At 47.7% G+C, this 17,664-nt stretch overlaps 1 protein-coding gene across 4 annotated transcripts in view; it reads left to right on the top strand.

Moving 5' to 3' along the window:
- Window positions 1-17,664, top strand: part of Ctnnd2 (catenin delta 2) — an 856,033-nt gene that overhangs the window by 820,727 nt on the left and 17,642 nt on the right. For all 4 annotated transcript variants that reach the window (XM_047555397.1, XM_047555396.1, XM_047555400.1 and 1 more), the window contains one exon: window positions 14,666-14,792. In XM_047555397.1, coding sequence (XP_047411353.1) covers window positions 14,666-14,792 — 127 coding nt within the window. The remainder of the gene's footprint in view (window positions 1-14,665; window positions 14,793-17,664) is intronic.

The raw sequence follows: 17,664 nt of genomic DNA, 5'->3' as shown, positions 1-17,664 counted from the left end.
ACTCTTGATGTTCCTATTGACAGGGAAGGTCTTTCTTCATAAGGTCCCCTGACCTCTCAGAGACAATTCTCAGGCACCCATCATATGATATCTGTCCAAAAACGAAGGCACAAATGGGAACAGAAGCAAAAATCAATTGTGCAAAAGTGGAAATCGATGCACACGGCAGTTGCTAAACGAGAAGTGACTAAGTTACAGCTATTGCTGGGACAGGTCCCCACGTCAAGGAAATCCACATAGCAGTGCCCAAATTAAACATTTCCCCTATAATTCCACTCTATTACAGAGCTCTAATCATAACAAAAATACCCTAGAGACAAAGGACAGAAAAAATGATTGCATCAGGAACACAAATCCTCAGGGAGTTTGCTGTAAGTGTATGTGCGTCCTTGCAGCCTGCTTTGTATGATTGACTCACACTTACCCACTCCTTTTTCAGCAGATCCCAGTAGATTGGGGGATGTTACCTCTGAGAACCTTAACCTGCTTCGGCCTCCCTCCCTCTCCCTCCCTGTCTCATAAGCTGTGCCTTTACCTTTCCCAGTGCCACCAACCAGGTTAGACCAAGGGGGAAGGAAGCCATAGTGACGAGATCCAACCTGACCAGCGTTGTTGTACCCTGGTTTGGTGCACTTGGGCGGTGGGAGATGTCCACCAGCTCCTTCCCTTGTGAGGGCGGTCATTGGCTTGTTGATAGTACCACCTGCTACTGAGAACCTTCCGTCTGCGACCTGGCCTGGGCCCCGCCCCCGCCAGCTGCTCAGAGCTCTGCATCAGCCTCTGGCTTCTGCCACTCCTGCATATGGACTGGGGTAGATGCAGATTCTGTGTTCCTGTAGCTCATGTCGTTTTGGAAGTCCTGTTTAAAAAGAAGAGTAAACTTTATGATTATTAAATTATGTACAGTCCTCAGAAGGAGCCCAGGCAATGGGTGGACCTGAAATTTAAGCTTTGTGAACTCCATGGTCAATTCACCTCTGACCCTGAGTCATCCTGCTAACATGACTCAAGACACCAGCCCTCGCAACACCCAAACTGCAGGGAGCGGGTCATCAAGCTCTTTAAGAAGCTCTTCCCCTGGGTTTTAGAAGAGGGGGCCTGGGGATACTCAGCCACTGGCCTCCTCCACGGAAGCTCCCCTCCACCCTCTAGAGAATTCCCAGCCTAATCTTAGGTCATCTGAAAGTGGGTCCACCACTTCTGCCACTCTGAGAACGAATGCTCTAGTGCCATACTTGGAGAAAGTGGGGCAGTGGAAAATCTACTGTCGCCTTCCTTAGGACTTCAGCAAAGACAGTGTGGGCAATCATATTAGCACATGCCATAGTACCTTGTCAGTCCTGTAATTATCTACAAGTTTTCCATAATGCCAAGTCATTATGTTGAACAAACATGACTCAAAGGAAGGTAGAGATGGACCACCTTCTGAATCCACATTCCTAGGGTGACACTAACAAATTACCGAAAAAGTTAAAATACACAAAGAAGTGATCTTGCAGTCTTAGAAGCCAGAAAAGGAGTTCACTGGGGGCAGAAATAGAGGTGTTGGCAGGGGTGCACTCCCTCCTGAGGTTCTCGAGTGTCTCCTTCCTTACCTCTTCCAGCTCCTGGAGGTGGCCCACAGGCCTTGGCTGGTGGCCTCCCCCGCCCTCTGCAACATCAACAACACTGTGTCTCTGAGGCCCTCTCTGCTTCCACTGAGTGACATCAACTTCCCAGCTGTCACCTCCTGACTCTCTCACGAGGAAGGATGCTGGGGGCTACAGTGGCCCCTGGCATCCTCAGAGTGGCCTTGCCCTTCCAGATCTTCATCACACTGCAGAGTCCCTTTTGCTATTTAAGGTGGCAGGTTCTGGGATTAGGAAAAGACAATCTTTGGGGCCCATTACTCGGCTCCCACTCCCTCTCACATGGACGTCTGAGTGTGATCGTCAAAGTGGGAACTAACACCCCGCAGAGTCACGGGCTGTCTGCTCCTCACCGCTGCCCTTCGCCACCAGCATGTTGGCCTCACTTCATGCTGACCCTCAGTCCATCCAGGCAACAGACAACTGGAAGGAGGCCGTGAGCACGCGCCACCTTCTTTTGGAGACATACCATCCAGCTCTTAGTGGCCAAATCTCTCCACCTGAAAGTCTAACCAAAAACAGAGTGCTTCTGTTACAAGGTGGAGATTTTTTTAAAGGCTACTGAGATGTTTATGCCCACACTGTGCATGCTCCGTACATGTCAGCACCAAACCCCTTGACTTTTGGTGCCCAGTTTTTATCAAAGCGCATTTTTTAGGTATCCCACTGTGCTTACATCTCACTGCAGAGGCTTCTGCGGGAGTTACTTGTTGACTTCTTCAACTTTGAAAACTAGCCATTGCCATGACTCCTTAGTTCTATGCAGGAGGCCAGAGCAGTGGGCAAAGAAGAGGACCTATAAGTTTCCGGACTATTTAAAAAGAGTCCTGCAAGCTGAGTGTGGCGGCACACACCTGTAATCCCAGCAGCTAGGGAGGCTGAGGCAGGAGGATCGTGAGCTCAAAACCAGTCTCAGCAAAAGTGAGACCCTAAGCATCTCAGTGAGACCCAGTCTCTAAATAAAATACAAAATAGGGCTGGGGATGTGGCTCAGTGGTCAAGTGCCCCCAAGTTCAATTCCCAGTACCAAAAAAAAAAAAGTCTTTCACAGTGCAAAGAGCATCAGCAATGAGAGGGAAGAAGTGAGATCCCAGACTGTGGAAATACCTTGGCTGTTTCTCATTTCTGCTTTCCCTGCACAGTGCACTTGGCGGCTGGCAGAGTGCCTGGTGGTGACCCTGATGAACCCACAGTTCTCACCAGCCTCTGATAGTCACTTATGCTATGCGCCTGATTTAACCAGATGACAGATTTACCACTGGTGACATACACAGCACCAAATTAAAATGCATCCACTGGGATCCTCCATGCCAGTCTAAACTCTAATACCCGCATTTCCCTAATCTCCTTGTGTATTACCACCTGATTTCTCTTAGTACCATCCTCCCAGTTCTCGTAGCACATGGCCATTTCCACACTCATTCGACACATATTTATTGAGTACCTACTACGTCCTTGAGTCTCCTCCAGTTTCCCGAAGTGAACATACCCACCCTGGGTGACCTTTCCCCAATTTCATGAAGGCACGCTTTTCAATCATTATTTCTTGACTGTTTTATTTTAGGCCTATTTTTACCAGGCTTTATTCTGACGTAGACTTGTTCTGCTCTTCATGGTCCAGGTTTCTGAAGTGGTTTTCTCGAAGCACGAACCTTCGCAGGTCCATTTCCCTCCCTCCTGTTTCTTCGGCCTCTCCCTCTGTTGGTTCTTCCTCTACAGAAACATTCTTTCTGTGCTTCTGTCTCTGAAAAGGGACTGTCCTCTCTCAACCGCCCTCCTCCACCTTGGGTCCTCTTTGGTCTCCAGGAGGGTGAGCCCTCCCTCTCTGCACCTGCCATGTTAGGCCACCCTCACTGCGCCCCCTGTGCCCCTGGCCTCTGCCCCCTGTCGCCCTGCACTGGATGCCCTCCTGCCTGTGGCATCCACCAGTCCCACTGCTGAGCTGGGGACCCTCCCTGCCACGTCCCCTCCACCTCCAGTGAACACTGTCCTCCTGGGCTTTGTCACCGCTCTCCTCGCCTTTCTCTGACCTTTTGAGCAGCCCCTCCTCAAATCTCCTTCGCAGTCTACTGGTCTTCCCTGGGCATTTTGCCGAGCCCCCCATACCTCCAAACATAGGTGGCCTCGCCTGCTCCCATCCTTTAAAAGAAGGTCTGGGGTCACTGCTGTCCATGCCTGTTTCTCTGTCGGGTCTTCACTCCTGCATCCTTGCTGTCCATGCCTGTTTCTCTGTCGGGTCTTCACTCCTGCATCCTTGCTGTCCATGCCTGTTTCTCTGTCGGGTCTTCACTCCTGCATCCTTGCTGTCCATGCCTGTTTCTCTGTCGGGTCTTCACTCCTGCATCCTAAGTCTGTAATAGGCCCAACTTCACAGCTGCCCGTGTGACATCACCACTTAGCCCGTGGCCCCTAGCTGGCCACGCACTGACTTAGCCTTCGATAGCATCCCCAAATCTGTTCTTTCTCCACTGTCGCCCAGCTCAGTAAATAGCGCCTGACCTACTGTGTTGTTCTTTTTAGAAACTTCTTTCTTATCGCTGCCATACTTAGCAAAATCCACGCTGATTCCGTTTCTTCAGTCTCTCTCAAATCCAGCCAAGTCTCCCGTGTGGCTCCACGGCCTGGTGCGGTCCCTGCCTCGTGGCTGCGTGGAGCGGGCTTTACCGTCCCCTCTGTTCTCCATTAAGCATTCGTAATACAGTTTGCAACTCGGCTCTGGCCTGGCAGTCCTCCCTTTAAAACGCTCCAGCCGTGTCTCATTTCTCAGGATGGAGTCCTACCCACTCTCTGTGCTCACCTCCTACCCTCCCCTTGGTGGCTTTCTCCCACCACGGTGGCCCCCATCCTTCCCGTGCTTCCTCTGCAGACTCCGCTGGGCCCCCTCCAGCCTTCCCATCACTGCACCTGCCCTCCCCACCCTCCTGGCCTGGTCCTTCTGTCTCACTTCAACTGTGGTTCCCGCCAGGAAGCCCCCTGACCCCCTCCAACTCCCGAGGCTGGTAATGACCACTCAGAATAATATAGACTTTTCTTTCATGGGTCTTTTTTGCGAATGGCTATTGCTATGACCATTTTTAAACACTCATTCCCCCCTGATTTCTCTCTCGGGCCCCACGCCTGTCTCTTTCTCTATTCTTACCTCAATTGAATTAAATTTCATTAGAAGCAAAGTGGTAGGTGCTTATGAACGCTGATTGAATAAACCTCCCACGTAGCTACCTCGGGGCTTGGGCTCTGCAGGGGAGCATTCGGTGACTCCTCCCTTCCACTGTGTGGGGCATTCTGCAGAGACCTCAGGTTTGGGACCCAAGTGAGTCTTTACTTTATCCATCCCTTTAAAGCATATATGAAAAATTCCTGATTATTTCCAATGTCAAAATGATCTAAGTGTTTAAGGCCAGACATTTGGATTTGTGAACCTGAAGGCTGGACTGTGTTCAGTTGCACCCCAAGTTCAACTTCACAGTATTGATTGGAACACAGAGGACATAGTTAAAGATCATCCAAGTCACATCTTATGGTCAAACCTCAAAAGAGACAGCAGGGAAATAAGAGGACTAATTCGGTCTTGTTTGAATTTTGCAAGCTCATTTTCCCCCTCATCCTATCGGTAATGATTATTTTTTGACAGTTAACAATGATATTACTTTCTTCAACTAAATTATATACATTTCTTTCCAACCTGTCAAATCTTCTTAGTGAAGTGGGCTCTTTAAAATTAGGCCAACTAAATTAAATTGAATTCATAAAATGAATTTACAGTCTTTTTTAAAAGATGTCACTACAGAAGATCCTTATATATACTGTACCTTTAAGTATCCAAATCAATTTAATTAAATTTCATTAGAAGCAGCAGAGCTGAAACTAACTAATGAAAGCAACTGGCATGTCAGGTGGTATTTATTTCTGCATTAAACTGCAAATACTCCCTTTTGGCCCTTAAAATTTAGTTTAAATATTTAACTTTAATGGGTTTTGGAATTGTTGATGGAATTAGCTTAAATGAATCTTTAACAAACAGTTTACCTTAAAAATAGATGGAAGCTTGTTTTATTACAGCAAAGAGAATCTGAAGGTTTCATTGATATGCAAAATTGCCTGGGTCTTCAATTACCAGGACTATGCATGGGAGTATTCTGCTTCCATTTTTTTTCTATTTAATAACCTTTATTGAAATAAGGACAATGTAGAACTACCACTAATGTGGAATATTTTCTTTCTCTGCTTAATGTGATTACATTAATAGGTTCATACACTTAAAAATGACTGCAAACTGGCACAGTTTTGAAAAATCAAGTTTTTCACACATGAGCATAATGTCTTAGCTGGTTGCCTTTTTCAGAGGTAGCAAGGATTTATGTTTTAACTTTCATTTGAAAAACAGGTCCCCGAAGAAGAAATCCTGTTTGTGAATGTAAGTGACGAGAATAAGCAGCGTGGCTGATGAGTGGATGGTCTTGGGTTGCTAAAAGCCCAAAGGATTTTTACCACACTTTTCTTTATATCTCAAGTCACTCAAAGAAAATTAGAATTGACAAGCTTTATGGGCTGTAGCGCCTTCAAGGACAGCTAAGGGGGAAAACTTGTATTCGTTACTTCAGCATCAAATAGTTTCTGTAGGCCCACTGAGAAATCCTTGTTTTGAGGCCAAATAAATCTTACCAGATGGAGGAAGTTCCAGAGCTGTTTACAAACCAGGGAGAGAAGGGCCAGTGACCACACGCCAGCCGCAGTGTCCTGGCATCTGAGCTGGACTCCAACTCTTGTGCCCAGTAGAAATAAAGAACCATTGTTATGGTCAAGGTTAATTTTTTACAGACACTGGTCTCTAAGTCAGAGGTGTTCCTGATTACCAGGAAAGATTCCCTCAATCTGACTTCGAAGTGAAGAAGACAAAGGTCGGAACTCACTCTGGGAAGGGAACTGTAAACAGGAGCGTCAGCCTTTAACTTCCCGGCTGTGGCTGGGCACTGCCACCCCGGCCTGCAGGGTCTCTGAAGCATGTCTTCTTCCAGAGGCTGAAGTCAGAGGCCACAAAGTCAGTAACTCGCAATCCCTTCCCTGCCACTTTTCATGGCCCTAGTGAGGATTTGGCGCATAATCCCTTTTCTCTCGCCTGACTGCCAAATCTGCCAAGCCTTCCTTTGAGCGACCCCTGAGGCATTTGTGCTTCTTTTGCACCTTCTTTCTAAACTCTTTGTGAGAGGATGGAGTGGCTTCTTTCCCTGGGCCTCTCCTTCTCCTTCATGGGCAGTGTCCTTTCCGCCCTTTCTCTGACTCAGCAGGCTGCCCTCCTCTGCCCACCTGGCTGTGCCGGAGGGGGTGGGCGGGTCTCTGTACACAACCCCCTGCCTGCTGGCGCTTCTCACCCCATCTCCCCAGTGCTCCCCACCCAACCCCTCTGTTGACACGCTCCGTGTACCTTCTGGCATGGGACTGCCAATTCCTGTTCCCTGCCCAATCACGTTGTTCCTGTGACACATTCAGGAAGAGGCCCTTCAGTCTGGTGGACACATTCTGGTGGGTGTGGGCAGCTGCCCCCAGCCCTGAACGAAATTGGAGCATATTAACCAGAAATGTGATGCGCTCCCCCCTCGCATCCTTTTTCCCTGGTACTCCTAAGGCTTTGTGGATGGAGAACTCTTGGTGTGGCCGTGGGCAGGAACTGTGTTCTCCGAGCTGCAGGATGCAGGAAGCAGTGGAGCTGGAGGGGCCGGGCTACGTGCTCTGAGGGATGTGTTTGGAATCAGCACCAATCTGGGGCCAGATGTGCAGATAGAATGATGCTTCGAAATCATTCTCAAGATGGAGTAAAGAGGAGGCAAGTTCATTGGCCTCATGCTGAAATATTGGCAGCTGAGAGAAATTACCTCTTCAAATGGAGCAGGCAGGCTGAAGGCTCAGTTTATTGTACTCTTTACCCCAAACTAACACTGCCTTGAGCCCAGCTGCGTGTATGTCCTAAAAGACGAATATGCTGACATAGATGAGGATCCATCTGATGAGCTATAATTAAGAAATATCATAAAACTGTCATCTTTATTCAATATGGATAGACCTTAAGAACAGTAGAGGCTATCTGTAAAATCTATGAGGTTTATTAGCATTTCCTTTTGCAATAAATAGTGTCATCATATTAAGTCCAACTAGCATTCATTAGGCACCTCTGTGTTCCAGTTATCATACTTGGTACTAGGATTTCATAAAGAGGGCACCCTGCATGCCCCACAGCTGGGGACACAGACTCTCCGGTGATGCAAAAGCATTTTGTTAATAGTAGGAAAAAGAACACCGTGGTCACTTGACTGTAAGTTCCTCCCAGCCCCAGAGGCATCGTGCATCTGGTGGAAGGGATTCGATGAACATCTGCTGCCTGCCTCCCATTGACCTGGCACACACCTGACCAGGTAAGTGCCCACGGATACAGAAGGGGAAGGCAGTGCTTGGTTCAGGGCTGCCTGCTGAACAGTGCAGACATGTGAAATTGAATCACACAGTCAGTGAATGCTGTGCCAGTCGGGTGTGACTGGGGCTCAGTGTGCGTGTGGCACCCTGAGGTTGTGACCTATTTTTGTTTCTGTAGACGTCATCCTTGAGAATGCTTTATCCGACATTCCCAAACCGAATAGGGGCTGAAGGGCTTCCTAGGATTTAGCACTTTAAAAACATGTGTGTCTTCCAATTAGTAGTCTCCTCCACCTGTGCACAAAACCTCCATCCCAGGAGCACCCCCACCGTGATTCGTTGGCATCAACGGGGGCAGGCGGGAATTTCGCCAAGAATGATGCCCAGGCACAGCGCAGACAGCTTAAACAGAATCCCAAGGGCTGTGTGGCCTGGCCATTACTCTTTCTCAAACTCCCCAGGCTCATGAATCCTGTTACCCTTAATTTATGGAGAAAAAACAGAACAAAACAAAACCTGATGCCAAGTTTACAATGTATATACTGAGGGGAAGAAGCTGACTCCTTGCAAATGTCTAATCCCACCTCTCTAGCTACAGGGACCCGGGTGACATGAGCAGGAAGAGCATCTTCCTGAGAACAGTTCTGAGCCTTGACAGACTACTCTAGCTCATCCTCTGCACAGTTGAATTGAATGTCACACAGAGTTTCCAGAATAAGAAGCTGTGGGCGAATGTGTGTTATCCTGAACAGTCTGAAAGCCGCTTAGGCCCTTGGTCCACACTGCTAGTGGAAGTCTCTCCAGTAATAACATTCTGCTTGGAGATTTTACTGGGTGCTCAAAACACATAACATGGAGGGTATTATAAGTCCAGGGACCTAAACATACTTAAGTTCTGTAAAAACTGAACTGAGTGATGGCCACTTAGACACACCATGAAGACCCCGTGGTTTTGAGACTGTGAGGTGGTACGTGAACTTGACTCCTGGACACTCTGAACCCTTGAAAATGTCAATGGGGTACATCCCAGCTTTGAGGAATAATAAATTTCATGAAGAAACATGTCAGAAACTTTAACCCAGAAGCTGAAACTGGTGGAAGGACAGTAAAAGGGTACAATAAAGAAAATCAGATGATTCCTGGTGGCAATTTAAAGTTCAATGACTTTGAACTCCTCCTCTCTTTAGATTTCCATCTCTATCTACTTGGAACAATTTAACAGCCTCCAGTTTTAAGTTTAATGTGTTAAAAATAAAAACCAATTTGAGGCACAGATATCATATCACATTTTTGACAGCTTAGCTGGGCCTTGAGCTGGAGGGCACAACTTCTGGGTCATTCTGCTGAGCCACAGACGTTAAAAAAAGTTTCTTATCGTCAATATTGAGGGTTAACGGCCCTTCCCTGGTTACTGTGGCTATTCTTAATTCTCTGGTTTTCTCCCTTGAGTTTCCTTATCTAACCCCTGCAAACCAGAGGAAATGTCACAAAGGGAATCCAGGGCAAAGCACCCCAATGTACTAGAACTCACAAAAAGTTCTCTGGCTGACAGTGAGTTAAAATTTTAACAAGAGAACAGTGATTAAGGAGGTGAACGATGATTGAAGATATGTGTCTGAGTGGTAGGTATTTTCTGAATGGGAAGTAAATGATTGGTAGCTAGCCGGATCACAAATATGTATGTGGCCAGTGGGACAGAAAGGTTAACTTAGTAACAACTTTCCCAAAGAAAAGATTTCTTCATTTCCCTTCTTATTTAGAAAGCAAAATATAGTTTTTCAATTGCCTGACCCAATATTTCATACAATAAAAGGTGTCGAGAGCCGTGAAATTCATCCTACTAATTACTCATCATAACTGTAATGAGTATTGATTAATCTATATCCTGGGCAAGCCATCCCCTGGTCTGTAGCATCCAGTGTTACACTGGTTTCTGTGAGATTTAGAAGTAGGTACATTCTGAACCCAAACTACCAAGTCCCTTCTGGACATGGTTGAATGCAGCAACGTCCAAGTCCTGCAGTTCAGCCATTGCAACTTCTGCATCATGAATGAGAGCAAGTAGGGAGCACCTCTTCTTCTGCTCCTCTTGGGGCTCCCCCGCTGCAGCTCAGGAAATTGCCCTGATCCACATCTTTAGTTGGGTTTCCATGGCCCACTCATGGAGCTCCCCTCTCCCCACCTCCACTTGGAGATCCTGCGCCCACTGACCTGCCATGTGCAGAGGGGTCTGGCTCAGGTCTGGCTCACATTCCCCTCCCCACCTCTTCTCTCGTCACCCTTAGGTGCCTGTAATCCCATCATCCAGAGACAAGTTACCTGCATGAGCATTTGCAGGACTGGACATCATGAAGGATTTGAAAGCTTTTTTTTTTTTTTTTTTTTTTTTTTTTTTGAGTGCCCCTGGGGGTTCCTTCCTAAGCAGTTTAGAACAGCCATCTTCCTGACACGGAAATACTTAGAGGAGAGCAATGTCCTCTAAGCATCATGAAATCTGCACTGCTGCTCCACACACATCTCCAGTTCCCTGCACAAGACAGAGATGCTGAGTAATCCATTGATGTCACACCAAGTAAAACCAAACCTAGCATCCTGCCATATTCATGCCTGATGTCTCCTTAGTCTGGAACGTATCAAATGTTCACCAGCGTTCTTATTGTAAAACACCTTGCCTCTTGGGACATAGAATTTCACATCCATGACCCGAGGAGCCATGGGTTTAACCGAAGCTGTGTCCTGAACCACGACTTAGAACCCCAAAGTGTACCTTCTAAATTGAAAATGAGACCAACACAAAATGATCTGCCTTCATTTGGTCATATTTAGGATTGGTTTTGCTGTCAACCAAGCATTCGCTTCAAAATAAAGCATTATCTTTTCCAAACAATTTTAAAAATCATTCTCATGTATGAGTATTAGGTACCTACCCTTTCGAGATATTTTCCACCCTGCACATTCTTTTGGTATAACTGTCCCTCCCTGTCATTACCACCACCCTCCAGAGGATCTAAGAGAAACCCACAGAATCCCAGTGGACACATTTTCTCCATACCCATTACCATGACATGTTCCCTCCTGTCCCTGAGAAGGAGGTTACACCTTACACCCTTCATTCATTAACCCTGCTGCTGCCTATTTCCTGAGCCTCCTGGGTCATCCATCATTGTCTAACTGAGCCATGACAGGCCGTGAACAACCATGGGCTGCCTCAACAGCCATCTTTGTCCTACCTGTGGTCTCCTGGCAGTAAACCCCCTGTGTCCACTACCTGCTGCTCTTTCTTCATCTTCTTGCTCTGACCCTCAGAGACCTTGAGGACCTCACCCACCCTCTCGGGTGGTAGCTGTTTCATCTTCCATCAGCTCCCTCACCCCTCGTCACTGGTCCTAGAGGTAGAGTAAGTGACCCCCCCTTGCTCCTCATTGCTCACTGGAGAACTTTGCCTTCCCTCCCCTTTCAAGAACCCCCAGCATCTGCCAAGTACCCCCACTCCAGCAGACTCTGAGGGTCCCCAGTCCACTAGCTAATTTCCACTCTCCATCCCTCCCTCCTATCTTTCTTTTCCTCTCTACCCAACCTAGATCCTGTGGACTTCATGACTTTCCCTTGTCCTTGTCCCTCTCCAAGTTCCTTACCTATAAACCTCCACCCAACTTACCCTCCTGGCCCCTGGATGTGGTTGGGTAAAGGCCAAGGACCGTGCTGATTGGTCACCTCTTTCTCTAGTCATTGCGGCAACACCTCAAGTAGTGTCCCCACAACCCTGCTGCCCACCTGGCCGCCCCCCACCTGGCCATAGCCAAGTGGCTCCCCCTCACCGCCAAAACTGTTCCACACCCTGCTTCTCCTTCTCCTTTCCCTTCCTCTCTCCTCTTCTGTCCTCTAAACTCCAACCCATCCTTACCTTCAGCAGCTGACCTGGCTTTTCATTTTCCCCGGGAAAACACGAAGCAGCAAGAGAGAACGTGCTCCTCCTGCTATCTCTGGCTCTTACCATCTCCTCATTGCATCCTGGCCAGAGAGTCCGTCTGGCCTCCCTCCTGCTCCTGTGGCCAGTGACCCCTTTGCTCGCCGAATTCTATCAGCCTATTTCCTCCTTGATCTTGCCCTCTCCCCTACGTCACCAGTTTTTCCCTCCTGGGTGTTGAGTCATTCCATCAGCCTACAAAATGCTGCAAAATCTTCCCAGGGATCTACTGAAACACCTCTTGATCCCTCTCTCTTCAAGCCCCATTCCTTTGCTGCCCTTTTATGGTAGAATATAGCCACATACTGTCTGGACTCCCTGTCTCGCCTTCATTAGTTCCCATTATCTTTTGAGCCTTCTTGAGGGAGACATTCACAGACTGGCCGAAGAAAGTGCTTTTGTCCCCACCATGACGTTCTCCATCTTTTCAAGACCAGCAGACGGGCTTGGTCCTCCTCCTTACTTGATTGGTCTCCTCCTCCTTGTGCATCTGCTCTCCTGGTCTTGCCTGATATCACACCCACCTGGTTTCCTGCCAGCTCACCTTGTTCCTACTCTGCCCTGAGAAGAACCCCTGACTCTCCACCCTCTAAATTCTGGAGTGCCCAGGGCTCACTGGCCTTCTGTCTTCTGCTTTCCTGTATTTACATTCTCACATATGGTTCCATCCATCCTCTTGAATAATATCTACATGCTGAACCCCAGAATTTCTTCTCTAGCCACGGCCTTGCTCCAGGTTCACAGACTGCTTGGTTCTCTTGTCCCTGTTCCATCTCTAACCCACCCTGTGCCAAGGTGACCCTGCTTCCCCTCCTACCCTGCTTCTCTCCCATTGTTCTCCCCTAGTAAGTGGCACCTGCCATTCTGGTTCACGCCAGAAGCATCAGGCTGGGGCTTGACTTCTCTGCCCCACACTCGAGAGCCAAGTCCTTCGCCAGTCCTCCAGTGTGGGTGCATCTTCCCTGTCTCCTCCCCGCACCCCATCTGAGGCGGCCTGGGCTCCCCTCTCTTGGTGAAGGTGCTGCCTCATTCCATCCCCTGTACACCCTCCTCAGCACAGAAGGCTTCTCACTGCCCGGGTCCCCTTGCTTACTCTGCTTGGTCACAGCAGCCTTTCCTTTGTCCTTACGGGAGTCAGACCCGTTCCCGCCCAGCACCTTTGCCTCTGTTCATCCTGTGGCTGAGAGGCCCTCCTCTGTCCTTGGAGTGTGAGTCCTTGTCACTCTCCGAGTCCCTGCTACAGCATTAGCTCTTCCGACTGCTTCCTTGACCATCGGCCACTGTAGCCACCCCAGCCCCGCCCACCACACCCCTCTCCCTTAACCCTGCTTCTCTCCCAGGTACTTGTAAGTACGTCACGTTTTAATTTTAATGTTTTCACATGCTTACATTTTGACTTTGAGGGCCCTCTTGACTTTGTAAGGCTCAAGTTCCTCCTCTGTGAATTGGGGAGAATACTAACAGCCAGCTCTTGGGCTCATTGAGAGAATCTTGCACCATAGTAAGTACCTAATAAATGCTTTTAAAATAACTCACCTCTAATCTGAACTTTTTCCTTCCATTCAAGTGGGACAGGAATAACAAAAATTAGATAAATGAAGAGACACAATAGTGGAAAGAGTATGAATTGTTCTTTATTCATTTTCATCTGTTGATATTTTCAGTGAGTCTCAATAAAGCATTTAATTCCCTTAAAAGTCTTAATATAATTCAAAATGAAAAGCTGAAAGAGTTGGAAACAATTATCTCTGTGAAGCAAGACTTGCTCTTCTTTGTTTCAACATTAGTACTAGGACACTTTAGTTTGATGGACGTGTGGTTGAGTTTTAGAAAGACTGGAAGGCAATACTGTACCATGCTAATGGATCTGTCTAGGCCAGGGAAGATGGTATCGTCAGCTGTTCTTACTGTCTTCTTTACATTTTGTAAATTCCCCCAATGATCCATAATGTATTTATATGTTTTTAAATAAAAATCATATGCATGCTTTTCATATATGAACTGGATATTAGGAGGTTAATGGAGGCTTGGTAGCATGCGTTTGAAATTTGCTGCATATTTAAAAATGTAATCTCTGGGGCACAGGGAACACAGCAGTCAAGTGTGGATACTGAGCAGCAGCTGCTAAGACCTTGAGACAGGAGGGATTGGGCCTCAGTGACAGGGAAGAGGGTTGGAAACAGGGTAAGCAAGATAAGTGGGAAGGGAGGATGCCCCCCTTCTTCTGATCGCTCACAGATTGGTCCTGAGAAGAGAAGAGTAAGCACTTTGGGGAGACTCGGAGATAGGAGGAGAGGAGGCAGATAGGGCTGGAGACAGGCAGGCAAAGGATGAACATTTTCAGGGTCATCTGACATTCGGAGCATCATATTTGCATTTAATAAAAACCTCTGGTCAAAGCAAGTTTGCAAAGAGGCCGTTTATTCCACATTTGGGAAAGAAATAGGCACTCAAAGCAAGGGCTCCCAGCCAGGCTGTCTGGAGAAGAAGGGGCATGTCTTCCTTCACCTTCTCTCTGTTAACCTTGATGATGGCCAGAAGCTCTGTAATCTCTTTTGACATGCTATAGAAATGTTTTGCAAATTCAAATGCTTAGAACTTCCAAATGTCGAGATGAAAAATCACTCTGCCTTTCCACGTAATAGGAGCACACTGTTTCTTGCAGGATGGATGGTCACAATATCACTTTGTAGCCTCATCTTCAACCATCGAGAGGGATCGGCAAAGGCCCTACTCCTCCTCCCGCACGCCCTCCATCTCCCCTGTGCGCGTGTCTCCCAACAACCGCTCAGGTAAGAGGCTGCCCCGGGCCAGCCCAGGCCTTGGTTTCCCCTGGGCAAAGGCTCTCACCCCAGTCCCTTAGCGGAGACACACCCAGAGAAACTGCCCCAATTCAAACTTTGACTAGGAATATGAAATGACTTTGTGTTATGCATGCACATATTCAGAGCAAATTCTCTAACAGGTTCACATGCACGAAATCCCTATCAGGAAACTGCCTTCACTGAAGAGCGAGTGTAAGGAAAACCATCAAGAGTTTGCACATCAAATTTAAAGTTTGAGTTGCATTTTCTTTTTTGTAATTTGGATAACGGAGTAGAGGATACAGGATGTACTGTTTCTTTGGCATGGCATGTTTGACATATGTCTTTGAGGGTTTTAGAACTATTCTGTATCTAAATGGCTTTTTATTATTGCCTACAAATCATTGATAAATTCTTACAATGAACTTTAACTTGTAAGTCATTCCATTTAATTTTCTAATTTTGTCACATTCCTCTTGCTTAAATTTTGAGCTTCAGTCACTCATCTGTAAAAGCATTTTATGTTATATCATTTTCCGATTATCTTAAGGAATGCCAAAGATTAGAGGGAAAGATTCACGATAAAATATGAACACCTCATCTAGTAATGTAAGTGGCATGGGTTTATTGTTCTTTTAACCAAAGTGCAAGTTTTTAAAACTTTTCCCTTCTGCATTTTGATTTTGTTTGGAGAATGAAAGGCGGACAGATAATCTATGCCCTCACGTGCCCAGCTCCGCCGGCTTCCACCAGCCTCCCTGCCGTACTCTCCCGCCCACTCCCGGATGAGGAGATCATATTTTCTGAAAGGATATTCTGGAGGCATTGGCAGAAAACACTGCCCAGCAAAGTGGCCTCTCTACCCCCAGGGACAATTGCAAGTCCTTACACCAGTCTTTACTGTCAGAATGACAAGGAATATCAGAAACCAGTGGGGAACCTGAGACTGACAGGAGCCACCCTCTCCAGCCCCGAGAAAGCTTCTAGGTTAGGGCATTGCTGTGGCTGGAGACGATTGGTCCAGCCTCGGATGAGGATCACTGCCACCTAACCTAGCAGCACAGAGGTGGCCTCTTTTGCTTCTTTTCCTACATTTCCAGCAGCTTTAAAAAAATAAGGAACAGAGAGCCCAGGAAGCATAAGGAAAGTATCTTTTTTAAAAAGTTCAATTAAAAACTAAAGAAGATGAAGTGATATAAAAGCTCAGAAGGTGCTGGATGTGAACAGCCTCCTCTCAGGAGCAGGCAGGGCTGGGGACTCAGCCATTCAGCCAGTGCCTTGGTATTTCCTAGGCCAGGCACATCGAGACACCTAATAAACACTTGTTTGCATGATTTGATTTTTCCCAGAGCTTAATCCTGATTTACTGGAGACTCGAAGCACCACTGCGCATGAGGTCTCAGGAGATAATTACACACTTGACGTGGTTTAATAAACACCACCATCTGTGCAGTATTAGACTCTAATTTTAAAAGCTTTGGTTAAGAAGCTCCGAAAAATTATCCCTCCGTGATTGCATGGCAGTGACTCCTAAAAGGCCAGCCTCTACATAGGTAGCACCAGGAGAAAGTAGGAGAGATAGAGAAGGGACTTTTCTGGAAAAGAGAGGTGAGCGCAAGACAGAAAAGAGGGCAGAGGGTGGTGGAGGCGCCTGAGACTCCAGCACAGGCACCCATGTTCTGGAAACAGCAGGAAATGGGCAAAGCTCAGCTCAGCTGGGGGCTCTCAGGGACTTAGGTGTTCTTGCAGAGGTCCCCCTTTTAGCTTCAGAACCCCACATATTAATACAATGCAGTGGCCTGTTACAGGGCTGGGACCTTCTGGGAAACTGAGGCAGCACAAAGACCCCCTTCGAACCCCGATTCTTATGATCGGGTCAGAAAGATTTCAGACTTGTCACTCAGAGTAACAGGAATGAGTTTATTGAAATAATAGAGAAAGGGAAAGGGGACACTCTCAAGGGAAAGAGTAGGTCCTCTCAGAGAGGAGAGGGACAACATGCCTCTCCTACGTCCCAGTTTTTTGGGGGATCCCAGAAAGTTTCCAGAGAGTCTACCCAGCTCCACTTCTTGACTTGACTGACAGAAGCTGACATCAGACTGCCAAGTCCTTACTGTCATGGCAACTGTAGATCACCTTGGCCCACGCTGACCGGTTCTAATTCCTTACAGATTTTCTGGTTAGAAGCAACTATCCTTGTCTCCCAGAGTTTCAGGATCTGGTCACAAAAGCCTGCTGGTCCCTCCCATTGACATTACCTCAGGCCCGCATTTCTCCTGCAGATAGGTAGATTGCTGAGGAATTGACGCATCCTGTTCACCGAGGCTGGGCAGGGCTGCAGGGAAATTGCTTCTTGGAAAAGAAAGAGTGTGGGGGTCAGCAGAGTGGGCCCGTTTTATGGACTTACTCTCTTAACCTGCTCCTCCATCCTCATCCGTTCCCCAACAGACCCAGTGTCATTTGCCCCCAGGGGTCCCAGGTGGAGCAGAGACAGCCTTGATTTTGTTCTGATAGGTTTGGGAGGGGGTCAAGGACTTTTCAGGAAGGGAACACTCCATTTCCTTTCCCAGCATTTGGCGTGACTTCTCCGGAGCACTTGAGGCTCTTGTGCTGGCGTTGAGCACCCACTTCCTCGCTGGCTGAGAGCTCCCCAGGATCAGGAAGCGCTGAGTGGCCCAGGGCTCTGCCTTCCCCCGGGGCCCACCAGGGATTTGAACACAAAAGACACTTAGTCTGACAAACAAGATTCAGTGATTCAGTGAAGCGAAGGGGCATTCAGGGTGCAAGCAGCCCCGTGCACTGACCGGGGCTGGGGTGAGGGACCCAGCACTGGGTGAACCACATGCTAAAAGGGAAGCAG

Source organism: Sciurus carolinensis, chromosome 6 (assembly GCF_902686445.1).
Source record: "Sciurus carolinensis chromosome 6, mSciCar1.2, whole genome shotgun sequence".
Taxonomy (NCBI): Eukaryota; Metazoa; Chordata; class Mammalia; order Rodentia; family Sciuridae; genus Sciurus; species Sciurus carolinensis.
Note: the sequence above shows the minus strand (reverse complement) of the source record. Positions and strands in the feature narration are given on the sequence as shown.